At 37.1% G+C, this 13,897-nt stretch overlaps 1 protein-coding gene across 3 annotated transcripts in view; it reads left to right on the top strand.

The window, feature by feature from the left end:
* The window catches only part of LOC111873679, a 980,223-nt gene extending 971,688 nt beyond the window's left edge, over positions 1-8,535 (top strand). For all 3 annotated transcript variants that reach the window (XM_033755436.1, XM_023868634.2, XM_023868704.2), the window contains 2 exons: positions 768-900; positions 5,377-8,535. In XM_033755436.1, the coding sequence (XP_033611327.1) occupies positions 768-900; positions 5,377-6,611 (1,368 nt within the window). In that variant the 3' untranslated portion in view covers positions 6,612-8,535. The remainder of the gene's footprint in view (positions 1-767; positions 901-5,376) is intronic.
* The last annotated feature ends 5,362 nt before the right edge of the window (positions 8,536-13,897 follow it).

The following is a 13,897-nucleotide window of genomic DNA, read 5'->3' as shown; positions in this document are numbered from 1 at the left end:
AGTAAAGTACGACAATTTGACACTCTCCAGTTACAGTTTTCTCTGTATCTTCTAACAGCATCGGTAGAATTTCCATTGCACTATCCTAGCACAAGATGCATGTCTGCTAACTCAGAAAATGAATGACCACTTTCATTGATGAATTGATACTTAACGTGCTTTCCCAAGCTTAGATTGCTTCAGAATGATTCAAGATATTATACTTATTAGTGTCTGTCTCCTACAGTACTACATATTTGGGGCAAGTCTGTTAGGTACTGTAAACATCAGCACAAAGTTCAGCATCAAATGGACTGCTGTGGTCACCATGTGAGATAAATAAAATGTTCTCAGAGCATCATTTCTTCAGAATGTGATGATATAGCTGAAATTTTTCCTAGAGGTTAAAAATTTGTATAGGAAATGTTCTCAGAGTATGTTTTCTTATAAATTCTTTGCTTATTTGAATGTAAAAAACGATCTGTTATGTATGGCATGTACTAATGAGACATCTTTATGATGAAATAACAGAAATGTGGGACGAATATCATATAGAGTTAATTCACAGTACATATAGTATTACTGGTTTAAAATGTGCAGAAAAAACAGAAAAGTGATATGTACTCTAGAAATCATAAACAGAATTTTTGGAAGATGGTGTGAAGAAACAGGTATAAGTAAATAGATTTTCATGACTAGAGGGCATATTTAGCATAAATAATGGCTTTACATTACTCATTGTTTTCAGTCGTCGCTTCTGTCAGTTAATAAGTTCCATATTTTTTCAGGGGTTCATCATATTTTTGTGCTACATCCTGAAAAGTGAGACGCCCCTTCATATCCACGTATTAAGGAAACTGAAATTGGAAAATACTCCAGGAGATGAATATAGTTCTGAATCTATTAACAGCCCTCTGAGATGTAAGTATGTTTTCTTTCAATTCATGTAGGCATGTATGATTAATATATATAATAAGGCAAACGGTAAACCAATTCCTATAACAGGCCCTGGGGACTAATAAGATTGTGAGACATTGAGTCTCACACATTTTCTACACTTGGCTCACAGATGGTGGTGAGTTTGTCAGCCTTACATGCCAGCTGCCCTTTACCTCCAGGAATATTGCTGGTACTCATTTCTGTTAGAGACTGAGTCGACCCCAGGGCCATAGTGCGGATGGAAGGATTAGGTTAATTGAAAAATCCAATGACCTCCTAGCTTATAGCATATTGCCTCAACCAACTACGCTACTGCGTGCCCCCAACATATGTAGCAAATATTCAAAATTTTATATATTCCATGTATAAATAATCATGTACTACCTATACTCCTTCCATATTAATAATTCAAATTTGCTGTAACCTAGTGTATTTTTAAATTCAAGTTGGAACTCTTCTTTAGACCACTGGTTTTCAAGCTTCTTGTGTCCCTGGTAGCACATTGTGCCCTCAAGTTTTTAGACAGCAAATGGGAAAACAAACGGTTCTGGGCTGAATGGCAACAAGCATTACCCAAAGTCAATCTCCTCTTGAAAATCATGTATACAAGAGAATATAAATGCAAATGGGACTGGTAAAATGTACAGAAATATTGACAGGAAACAACACCAAATATAAAAGTTATTCTGTAATATTTCTACTCTGCGCACTCATATATAAGCTCCCTTCCTCAGCTTTCTCCATTTATTTACAGGCTCTTATACATCTTGTAAATTGGTCATAGTTTAGCATAGTGTGTCTTATATGTGCAAGTTATTTGTTCGCAGAAATTGACTTTCCTTCCAAGTGCTTCCATATGAAGAAAGTGTGTTATATGCAGTATCTTGCAAAGTTATGTGTAGCAGATTTAAGTAAAGCAGCAAACCAAGGGGGATTCCTTGTCCTATGGGAAGTACAAGAACCATTTGACTTGTTTTGTGTTCAAACCTGTTTTACAGGCTGACACCTCAAATGCATGTCACTCCATGAGAACATATGAGGGTTGGAAATTTAATAGCGGCAACACCGCTGTGAAGACGCCATCCAACAGAACCAAATAATGTCGCTTATACCACACGTTAGTTACATACCTACCTTACCTCAGAGCAAATGGACTCTCCCTTCTCACATCATGCGCATGTGCAGTGATGAGAAGAACAGAGTCTCATGTTAGCTGGCGGTCTAATGTGGTGTTGTCACAATGTTTTTGAAACAGGAACAACGGAGTTGGATAAAGATTGAATGTGCCAGAGGCCGTACAGCACAACAGTGTCATTAAGGTCTTCAATAGGCTTGCGAGGAATATGCATTGCCTTACAGAACAGTGGCAAGGTGAGTAAAAGCCTTCAACAAGGGATGCCAAAATGTGGCAGACATATGTCGGCCAGGTTGTAATAGTGTCAGTGAAGAAGAAGTGTATGCTCTTTCTGCATTACTGGAGAGTGATCAATGGCATATGATTCGTGAGCTGGCCCGAGAGACAGGATTAGCACATACAACTGTGCTTCACATTCTGAAGGAACGCCTAGGCATGAGAAAAATTGCATCATGAGCGGTTCCGCATGATTTGACAGAAATGCAGAAATGGCTACGATCTGATGCGGCTTGTAACCACTTGGAGCACTATGAGCGCAAAGGAGAGGCTTTCTTACGCTGTATCATTACACTGGATGAGACACTGGCCAAATCATACGAGCCACAAATGGGATGCCAATCGAACAAATGGCGTCATTACGGGTCACCACAAAAATCTAAAGTTCGTCAGAACCCCAGAACTGTGAATGTTGTGGCGATTCTCGTGTACGACTGTGATGGTGTTATCCTAACGCATACCGTTCCTCGACAGCAGACCGTCAATGTGCAGTATTACTGTTCATTTTTGGAACACAACCTGCGACCAATTTTGAGAAAGGAGTGGCAACACTTTCTGTAGAACCCACCCATCATTTTGCAGGACAGTGCTTGGCTGCATGCAGCACATGCTGTGGCTGATTTGTTGATGTGGCTGATCGATGGGGCTGGGAAGTGCTGTACCATCCACCATACTCCCTGGACTTAAGCCCTTGTGACATTCGCTTCAGAACTGTTCCAGAGATTATTCAGGCAGTAGACCACTCCATTCGAACTATCAACACAACAGGCGCTGCTAAAAGTATCCTATGACTTCCACATCACTGGCAACAGGTTGTACACAATGCTGGTGACTACATTGAAGGACAGTAAAACTTTGAAACCTGCATCTATTTTGTATCAGCTGTAAATAAATAGTTGCCACTATTAAAATTCCAGCCCTTGTATGAAGGACAAATTTATCCCTTTGACAGCAATATCCTGGATGTCCTGGGCTACTGCAGACCATGACATTACCCAGGATATCCTCATCTATCATGTCCGCCATTTTCTTACATGATATCTCTGTTGTAAGCTACATGCTGCCATAGTTCCCCATATTTTGACAAAAATTTGGAAGTGTGAAACTCCTGTTTAAGGTTGTTTTGGGGGACCGGTGGATTTGAAAGTTACACCAATGAAAATCTTAAATGGAGATATATTAACACTGAGATTATTAAATTCACATCATTGAAATTCAAAGTTGAGTGAAGGAAAACTTTAAAATGACAACATTAAATGGGGTTCCTCTGTATTTATATGTTTCTTCCAACCCTGATGAGTCTGTGAGGTATTCCATATTCCGTATTGAGGGGGTGGGTTTTCCCCATGCACTTAGACTGGTTAGTGGTCCATTGTGCGTCCCCCTTTAATTTCTACTGTCTCCATACCCTACCGGTACTGGTGCTTACTATCAGCCCCATTTCTGCCAGCGAGGTTCCAACCTCCTCTGGCAGTGGTATCTAATAGTTAGTCCCTTTCTGTCAGAGAGGTTCCCCCTCCTCTGGCAGTGATACCTAATACTTCCCCCGTCTACTGGAGGAATTGGAAACTACTTGGGTGGGAAATGTTGCCTCAGAGGTCTCCTAGAGACATGAGGTTCTTTTACGTGCCGTAAATCTACGACACGGTACCCACGGCTTAAAGTCCCTCCCAGAGGACTTTTTCCCTGAATTTTTCTGCCCTTAAAAATTCCACGACCTCCGCCAGGTTTTTGTACCCGCGTACTACCAGTCATGAGGTGGAACGTTACCTCTAGACTATGGAGGCTGCAGTCTGTGAGGTAAGAAATACTTTTCTATCAAAGGGCTAATGTACTGTAAAGAGAGGATAGTTTTAAAGAATATAAATTAAGCTTCAGTATCCCCACAAGTTTAACAGTGTAAAAGGAATAACTATTTTACAATTAAAGAAGGTAAATGTAAGAAAAAACCTTTTATAATCTTAATTTTGTGCATCCTTTTGTGCTACAATATACAACTCTTTAATGAACTGTCACAACACAGCAAATAGTAAAACATCAAAGTCAGCGTTCAGCTGTGGCTTTGCAACATGCTTCAGCCGCTAACGGCCATCATCAGGCAAATACGTATCAACAAAAATCTACCATTTAACTGCAATCATAAAATGGATATAACACTATTAATTGTACAAATTTTAAAATGCTTATGTAAAAGATACAAAAGTTCAGATTATATAAAAATTAAAAATTGAAAGTATTATATAACAAGATACATATTAATGATGTTTTCAAAACATCAAATCAGTCGTTGGATTTACTTTGTGTGCGTTTCCATAGACAATATGGAAATTCGATATTACTTTATATAGAAGATTTTAAGAGAGGCCCATTGTGTTGCAATTAATAAATTGTGTAATGGTGCCTCGTCTTATGAAGAATTGTCCATATTGCATGGAAAGCAAACAACAACATCATTAATATGTATCTAGTTATATAATACTTTCAATTTTCAATTTTTATATAATCTGAACTTTTGTATCTTTTACATAAGCATTTTTAAATTTGTATAATTAATAGGGTTATAGCCATTTTATGATTGCAGTTAAATGGTAGATTTTTGTTGATAGGTATTTGCCTGATGATGGCCGTTAGTGGCTGAAACATGTTGCAAAGCCACAGCTGAACGCTGACTTTGATGTTTTACTATTTGCTGCGTTGTGACGGTTCATTAAAGAGTTGTAAAAAAACACTAAAACACAATGAAGCATTTCCTAAAATCAGTTCAACACACAGTAAATGCGTATTCTGTGTTTATGCAAATTGAAGAGTATCGTTTCCAGCATTGTTATATTAGTTGTTGCTTTACTTTGTAAGCATATAAATAACAGTAACATTATGCATACAAGTTACACACAGAGTTTAAGGGATACCATAGCCATGATCAGAAATCTGCTGTCTGATCACAGTTGATTTTGTGTATATTTCAGCCATTGTAAGGTTGCAGGATAATCATGAATTAGATTTATGTTTTGAGTATAACATTCAAACATACCATATTTAATGTGCAGTTTTTACTAAACAAGAAGGAGATGCAGAGAGTGAAGGACCACCTCCTAGACCCAGCAGCTCTCTGAACATGCGTGGTGGAGCAGCAGGGGAAGATGATGGAGATCCATCTGAAGGCTTGCTGATGGTGGAGACCAGCAACAGAAGGACGCCTCCATCAGAAGGAGCACCCAGTACAATTGAGACATTTGTTCACAGTGTGGAGGGTTCTGAGGAGGATTGTGGTGTTAGTGATAGTGGGCCTAGGGTTGCGTTTCGTGGGTCAGAGAGCAGGGTTCTGTTGAAAGGAGACAGTAATGACGTTGACCTGGAGAGCTACCACAACAGTCCTCGCAAATATAAGAAACAGCCACGAAGCGGCAAGGATGCAACAGATGTGTTCTCTGAGTATGTGGAGCAGGACATTGGATTACCAGTAGCAGATGAACGAATTCTCCCTGGTTCTGGAGATCGATGGAGGTTTGTAAGGGGATTCTACCACAATGGTGGAACTCCTGCAATAGGAACAATGGCCATACCAAGACCAGAACCTGCACAATGCTACATTCGTGAACAAACACCTCCACCAGTGATATCCACACAGCAAGAAATTGTGACCACTCGAGTCTGTGTTGAGCTAGGTGTCATTACAACTCCTAGACATCTGGACCAGCAAGGGACAGATGACTCGGGTGGAACACTGGAAACACCAGCCATAGTATTGTGCAGTGTTGACGTTGAACCTTGTCATAGAGGGGTTTTGGACTTGGCTGAAGTGACTGCAGCTGTTGAAGCAAACACTTGCTGCACCAATGGAGGAACACTGTTGGAAACACAAGAAGAGCAAGAAAAAGCTACTGAGGGATTAGGAAGTTTTAATGGTGACTCTCAACCTGATGGTCAGGAAGTTTCACCACAAGAAGCAGATCCCGAAGATGAGGCAAGGAAATCCTGTAGTTCTGCTGAAAGGTGTCAGCCAGAGGGAAGGGAAAAACCTCAACCTGCAATTTCTGTCTCATCAGTAACAGAAACAGAAGAGGACGTGTTGGACCGAATTTCTCATGACTTGGATTACTTGCTAAATCGAAGGCCACTGCAGAATAATGAAAATATGCTCGGAGCACCGACATTTTCAAGGAAAACAAGCAAACCTCCAGGAACAAGTGTTCGCAGTCAGATCCAAGAGGAAGAAGAGGATGACACATCTGGAATTCCTGGAGAAACCATTACCAATGGTAATGGAACAGGCAAGTCTTAATTACTGTCTACAAGGTTTACACACTGATTATACTCTTTTATATTGTATATATAGCATAGATACTAGAGTGCTGCTGTAATTTAATGGTTCCTGGTATAGTATCAGTATTCATCACTCCCCACATTGAAACAGCATTGGTTGACAATCACGTGTTTGCCAGGTGCATTATCAAACTTTCCACTTTTGAATGAATCACATGATGATTCTTTCCTCTGTTAGATAGCATTGTCTGTATAGGACTGTTGCAAGTCTTTGTCTGCATTTATCAGTGTTTAGAGCTGAAATGAAAATCTGACAATAGCACTGCAATATTTAGCCAAAGTTGAGGCTTGCTATGTCACATGCAGGCACATCCAGGGATCCTTGAATCTTGGCATGACTCTAATATCAGAGCTTACTGTGGCTAAAAGATGAAGTGGGATATCTTCCTTTCTTATGTTACTTTTAATTACTCGTACTGTGATACAGTTTGACATAATTTCATAATTCATAATGCCAACCCAGTGCTTAGTAAATTTATGATTAAATGTCTACATAACTTGAGTAAAATTGATTACAGAGTGCAGATTTGTGTTCAACAATATTTTACTGTGGTCTTCAGAAAGAGACACTGAAATAATGGTGTCTCAAGTAATGCAGTGAAAAATATGGTACAGTTAATTCACTATTCATAAACTATACCTATCATTAGGTATTTACTTTATTATTCTTTTAAGCACCGTGTGTAGAAATATCCACTAACATAAGTAATTAATTTCCAGCTGATAATTTTTTACAGTTACTGGTAACTGTGTTTCAAAATGTAAATACAAATTACACCAACATCTATATTTGGGTAAAAATGTTGGTGGTTCTTCTGGTTCCTTCCATTATATTTGAGAAATTAAAACTAAAATCAAGTCATGATGCATAACAACAAAATTTATGTCTACTACATTTCTGATATGTATTTTAATTTTAGGGCATTGTCATGAAATTACTTTGAAAATAAAATTTCAATATGTAATTCCCCATCTTCTTTTGAAGCAAATTACACCTCTACCTTTTGTACAGAATAAATATCTCTGCACTCCAGGCCATCTCAAGCTTGTCTGTTTTATGCCTTATTTAATGATTTTGTTATGACTTCATAAATTAAATAATTCCAAAGTAATGCAGAGGTAGTTGTAAGTGGCAGAATTGTACACCAAAGTCAGAATTTCCACGCTATGAAGCATCCCACTACATCTGAAATCCCACTTTGAGCACTGTATAGTGTATAATACAACAGATCTACATGTAACTATATTTTTGTACCTGAGATATGTAGTTATTTTCAAATATAAAACAGTCATCATTTTGAAATTTAAAACTCTAGTACATTATCTTTAGTACTTACACAGCTGAAAAGTTGAAGACAGAATTATGGCATTAAGTGACATATATGTAAGTTAATTGATGTTAGTACTGTATTTCTTATTCTTGTTTATTTATTTAAATTATACAAGTACATTTTTCAGTTCCTATTGAATGTTTTCATAGACAAAAGATTTGGCTGTGCATTTCATATTCATAAACTCATCTGACTCCAGCAATAGAAGAACACTGATTTAATAAAACAAAAATCAAAGAAAGGTTGATCATATATTTCTGTCAGTAGTGATATAATCCATGGCAAAGAATACATAGAGCTGGTAGAAAAGGATTACTTGATAAAGGATATAAAGATACTGATTGAATATAGAAGCAGAAAGAGTAATATTCAGGTAAAATATTATTTAATGTGTGAAAAGTTAATATTTAAGTATTTTTAAATATACAGGGATTTGTGCATTTTTGTGACATTAGGTTATTTGTTAATCAATTTTAAGTTTTTGGTTATTTATTCCCATTAAATACGTAGGTAAGTCTATAAGTAAGTTACAAATGGATATAGAACTTAAACAAATAAGAGTACTGATTTGAAAGAATGCTTTTATTTCTCAAAATAATATCCCTGTACATTGAGGCACTTGTCCCATTGTTTCACAAGCCCCTGAAAACCAGCAGCATAAAATTCTTTGGGCTACTGTCAGAACCAGGCAGTGACTTCCCTTTCTACAGCTTCATCGGGAAAATGTTCAGCTTGTGGTAATGGTGACCCACCTGTGACAATTCAGGCTAGCATATCATGTCCTTCATCATGGTAGCAATTGAGATGCTGTAATGGCAGACCCATTCTTTGCATTTTGTGTTGTGGGGTCAGCATACATGGCACCCATCATGCACAGACAAATGAGATGCTGCAAAATTTCAAGTGGGAAGTCCAAGAGATTTCCATTTGTTCAGCCCTCTTAAACAGCATCTTTCGGCTGAAAATTTTCCCAACCTTGAAGCTGCAGAAAGGAAGTCACCACCTGGTTCTGACTGCAGCCCAAAGAATTTTATGCTGCTGATTTTCAGGGGCTTGTGAAACGATGGGACAAGTGCCTCAATGTACAGGGAGATTATGTTGAGAAATAAAAGCATTTTTCAAATCAGTACTCTTATTTGTTTAAGTTCTATAGCCATTTGTAATTTACTTATTGACTTACCCTCGTACTATATCATGAAACATCACACATTTAGAAAACCAAGAAACCATTTTTACAGTTAAGTTCTTAGATTACCTTGCTGGATTGTTATAATATCTGAATTTAGTGCACAGACCTTTTACATCAACAGAAAACCTTGTAACACTGTCACTGAACTTAAAAGTTGACCTTCCTAATAAAATGAGCTGCAATCCCCATAGTTTTTCCTGCCTACTCATCACTGAACCACTGCAGTTGTAATCATCTTCATTTTCATATTTTGAAACTGAACTCCTGAGTAAACATAATTAATTTTCTTCAGTAGGAGTTCTTGATACATAAGCATCATCATAATGGCATAATTTCTGTATTAGGAAGTGATAGCTCAGCTTTGTTGGATTGAAGCTTTATCTCGTTTAGGTGCATTTCTTTTTCCTGTCATGTCATATCCTTACTTACCTGAATTCTGAATGTTCATCTACTTAAGAAAAAATGGCAGTATTTCATATAAGATGAAAATCTAGGTCTATGAGTAGTGGATATCTGTGTAACAGCAGTAATGTACACTTAATCCATATGTATTGATTCTTTGCATTTGTAACTGCCTCTACAATTTCAAGATCTGGTCACATGATATGTATGTTATTGCCCATGTATTCCTCAGGAACAGTAAAAAAAAAAAAAAGATCCAGATAAGCCAAGACCTGCTGTAACCACACTATACCATTGATCATTAATTATTTTATTTATGTTCTTATTATTATCAGTCACAAAAGGAAAGTCTGATATGAAGGGATAATACTTTCATGCTTTGGATTAAAGTTTAGAATTATTATATTTGTTTTTCTTCTACACCATGTCAGATTTTGTGAACAGTTACAGTATTTGAAGCACTTAAAAATAGCAACTGACATCAGTATTCCATCCAAACAAATTTATAAATAATGATACTTCTACTTTCCATTAAGTAAAGGAGCTGATTATGTGTGATATGTAGTTCATTATTATGTTTTTGTGTGTGAAATCCAGATTGTAGTACATAATTGGGGAATATACATAAAACAAGTAGAGTCCAAAGGGTTCTGACAAAAGTGTAGAACACTTGGAATTACTGGGGCTTTGGACTTTGCCCATCATCTGACATTCTAAAAAATTAGAGAACACAGCATTTTGGAAATTGGATCTGTTTCCATCCTCAGGTGAGAAGGATAGACACCTACTCTGTTGGGTCCATTAGAAAGAGCTGACCTCAATCCAGTGATTCAGTGATTAAGGTTAGCTCTTTCTAAGTGGCCCAATAGAGTAGATGTCTCCCCCTCTTGCCTGGGGATGGAAACAGGCCCAATTTCTGAAATGTCATGTTCTCTAGTTTTTTAGAATAACAGACAATGGACAAAGTACAAAAATCTAGCAATTCCTAATACTCAATGCAGTTTGCATGTTTTTGTTTTGAGAAATCATACTTAGTTCCAAATACTTTTTTAGGTTGCATATATAAGATGATTTACAAACATAGTAACTCATATATTGCATGGTTTGTTAATTATAAAATATGTTTTGCTTAACCTATCTGTATGAGTATAATCATATGTTTTGAATTTGTTTACATGAGTGAAGTAAAAACTTGTTTCCAATAGACAGATTGAATTTTCACTTTGTTGACTAGTTCCATGGCTCTGTGCTTCATGGCAGCCAGTGCACTGTTTGTAGTGAGGCACATACAAAATTTGCCAATACCTGATGGGTGTTAACAGTCCGAGTGAAGAGGAGTTCTTACATTTGTTCTCAGATCACAGTAGGTATTGAAAATATTGTCCCTCTACACCTAGACATTCCTTGTACTGGCAGAAGATGTTCTGATTTACCCTTTGAAGCTGTTCTGTAAGAATATTTGCAATTTCCCTACAGATATTTTCTTTTAGTTGTTCTGTCCGGGGGTTACTGTTGTAAACTCTATCCTTCAAACATCTCAGAAGAAAGAGTCACAAGGATTAAGGTCAAGTGAACATGCTTACCAAATATCACCACTGTTAATTCTGTCCTCAAAGACATCGGACAAAGCCTGCATAGATATAAGTGCAGTGTGGACCAGCCATAGAGTAAGATATAAAGCATACAGGAATACATCGTCTACACAACAACACTCTTTATTTTAAAACAAAGAAGACACTACTATATCAAAATTTGTTGTTATTAAAGCTTTTATGGATGTGACATGTTTTGACCCTTATATTGGTCCATCATCATGCGTACAATGTTCGCCTTTAAGCTGCTGAAATGCAGCCAATTATCATTCAATTCACTCAGCCATAGAGCATTTCTTCTTCTGTTAACCATGGAAAGACTTGCCCGAGAATGACCTGTACATATCTTTCACAATTAATTGTTTCATTAAAATACACAGGTCCAACAATACTTCTTGCACTTATCAGCACACCAGACACCAACTTCCACTGGATGAAGCAGGACGTCATGAGTTAGATGTGGATTCTGTAAACTCCAGTAGGGGTTATTTTGCATATTCATGTATCCATGGAAGTGAAACCACGCTTCATGAGGAAAGAATGTTAATTGCAGATCGATCTTACCTTTGATGACAGACTGTAGAAACCAACTGCAAAAATGAACCCTGCTAGCTGGATTGCGAGGCTGTAAGACATGGATTACTGTGGTTTCATAGAGTCTAAACTTCAGCAATTTTGTTGCCCTACTTACACTAATATTTCAGTGATTTTCTAGGTGTATGTTTAAGTCTGGTCCCTATGTCATCTAAATTCTCCTCAGCACTCACCTCTTATATTTTTGTTTCTTGTAGAGTCTCGTTGTTTTAAGTTTTTTTTTTCACCAACTTTTTTAATTGTTTGTCTGCTGGGAATGCTTCATCCTGAAATTTATGACATAACTTTCACTGACGCTTTCTAGCAGATCTCTATTTCACATAGGTGTCATACAGAAATCCATGTTGCTCTGAAGTATACCACACCATGACGTACCACACTGTTCACTAACTGTAACTGAGAACAAATGGCTAATGGATCTGATAACACTTGCCTACTGCTGTCAAACCATAAACAAACTCCCGCGCATGAACCACACTGCTGGCAGTGAAATATAATGCTGTCAAGTGGTCCACAAGCTAATTACTTCCCTTCATTCCAAACATTATTAGACATCAGGCATGCTGATTCATGGAAAAATTTGTATGTACCTTGCAGCAAGTGGTGCATCTGTTACCATGACATTCAGGGCAGTGAACTGGTCTAGAAAGTAAAAATCCCCCCTGTATCTTGCTCATTCAGGCCATTGTGCTCATTGGCACTCATACACATTTGACTGAATGTGAATTTTGGCATTTTGTTTTATAATACATATGGGCGATTCATCAGTGATTTTCAAAGCTGTGAGCTGAGTAATTGTTACAGACAATATAAGCAAACCTGTTTTTTTATCAATGTACAGTCCACACACCATGTCACTAAGAAAGTAACATATCCTAATGTTTTGGAGTGTTGACTTTTAATTTTTTATATCTTTTATGTTACAGTTTTGAGGGCAACTGAAATGAGTAATTTCACACTATAATTTTAAAGGAATACAAGATATGCCCGAAACATTTATTTGAAAAAATTTATAAAATATACAAGTATAATTCAATACTTTTCTCTTTCCTTATCCACATACATATTTCCAAAGAGTCAGACTGTCATTCATTGTTTTAAATTTGTTCAAAAAAACTTTTTCATTTACTTCACCAGAAAAGAAGTAACGGTGAAACAAAATTTACCTTAAAACAATGATATTAATGCTCATAAGTGTTATTGATACTTATTGTGTTCTCTGCCACTTGAACAGTGTGCTGAAAAAAAGACAATTAAAACAATATTTCTTTGTGTGTGTGTGTCTGTTCAAAATATATATATATTTTTTTTAATTTAATGTAGCTATAATTTGTTCAGGTCCACCATATGTTGCAACTTCATATCATTTCTTCAGAGAAATAATTTATAGAGCTAATATTGCTTCATGTTATGTCTGTTATCATTATGACTGCCACAACCATCATCAACATTACTAGTACTAGTGCAATTTTCATAGGACATATCCACCCCATGTGAACTGTTTAACATCCAGGTCTCTTTAACCACTTCTGCCTTCCAGTATTTTCTCTGTTTTTTATTCTTGATGAGTTCTGTCTTCAGGGATATAATATCATGCAAGTCCAATGAAAGTTAAGTGAAATTTTGGAAGAACATGTCACCTCCATCTTAAAGGTGTAAGAATAAAACAAGCAAGAAACCAGCATGAAGCAGGCAGCAAACTTTTTCTGCTGAAGATAAGGGGTGACATGTTTCACTGAGATGTCAATTGATTTTTGCTGGACAACATGGTGTGACATTCCAGAAGATAGAAATCTTCATAATGACCAGTGTGAGAACCTCAAATTCTACACTTCCTGTTCTTCCCCCCTTCCAGTGACATTCTTTACTAAGTAAGCACTCCATATATATAGCCTGTTATTCTTGACAGTATCTAGTGTCCTTGAAGTTCATTGGACACTCTTGTCTTGCTAACGTGGTAACTTGGAATTTTATGTGCTCCCTCTTCCACTCAGGCCTGTACTGTATCATGTCTCAGGTCTAATTGCGCTTGCATTCATGAATGGCTAGAATAATTAAGAAGAAACGGTCTGACACTATCCATGATGGGCTGGCTGGAGGTGCCAGACAATACATTATCTGAAGGCCTCTCCTCCCA

The sequence above is a fragment of the Cryptotermes secundus genome, unplaced genomic scaffold (genome assembly GCF_002891405.2).
Source record: "Cryptotermes secundus unplaced genomic scaffold, Csec_1.0 scaffold191, whole genome shotgun sequence".
Classification (NCBI taxonomy): Eukaryota; Metazoa; Arthropoda; class Insecta; order Blattodea; family Kalotermitidae; genus Cryptotermes; species Cryptotermes secundus.
This window is presented reverse-complemented; position numbering and strand designations above follow the sequence as displayed.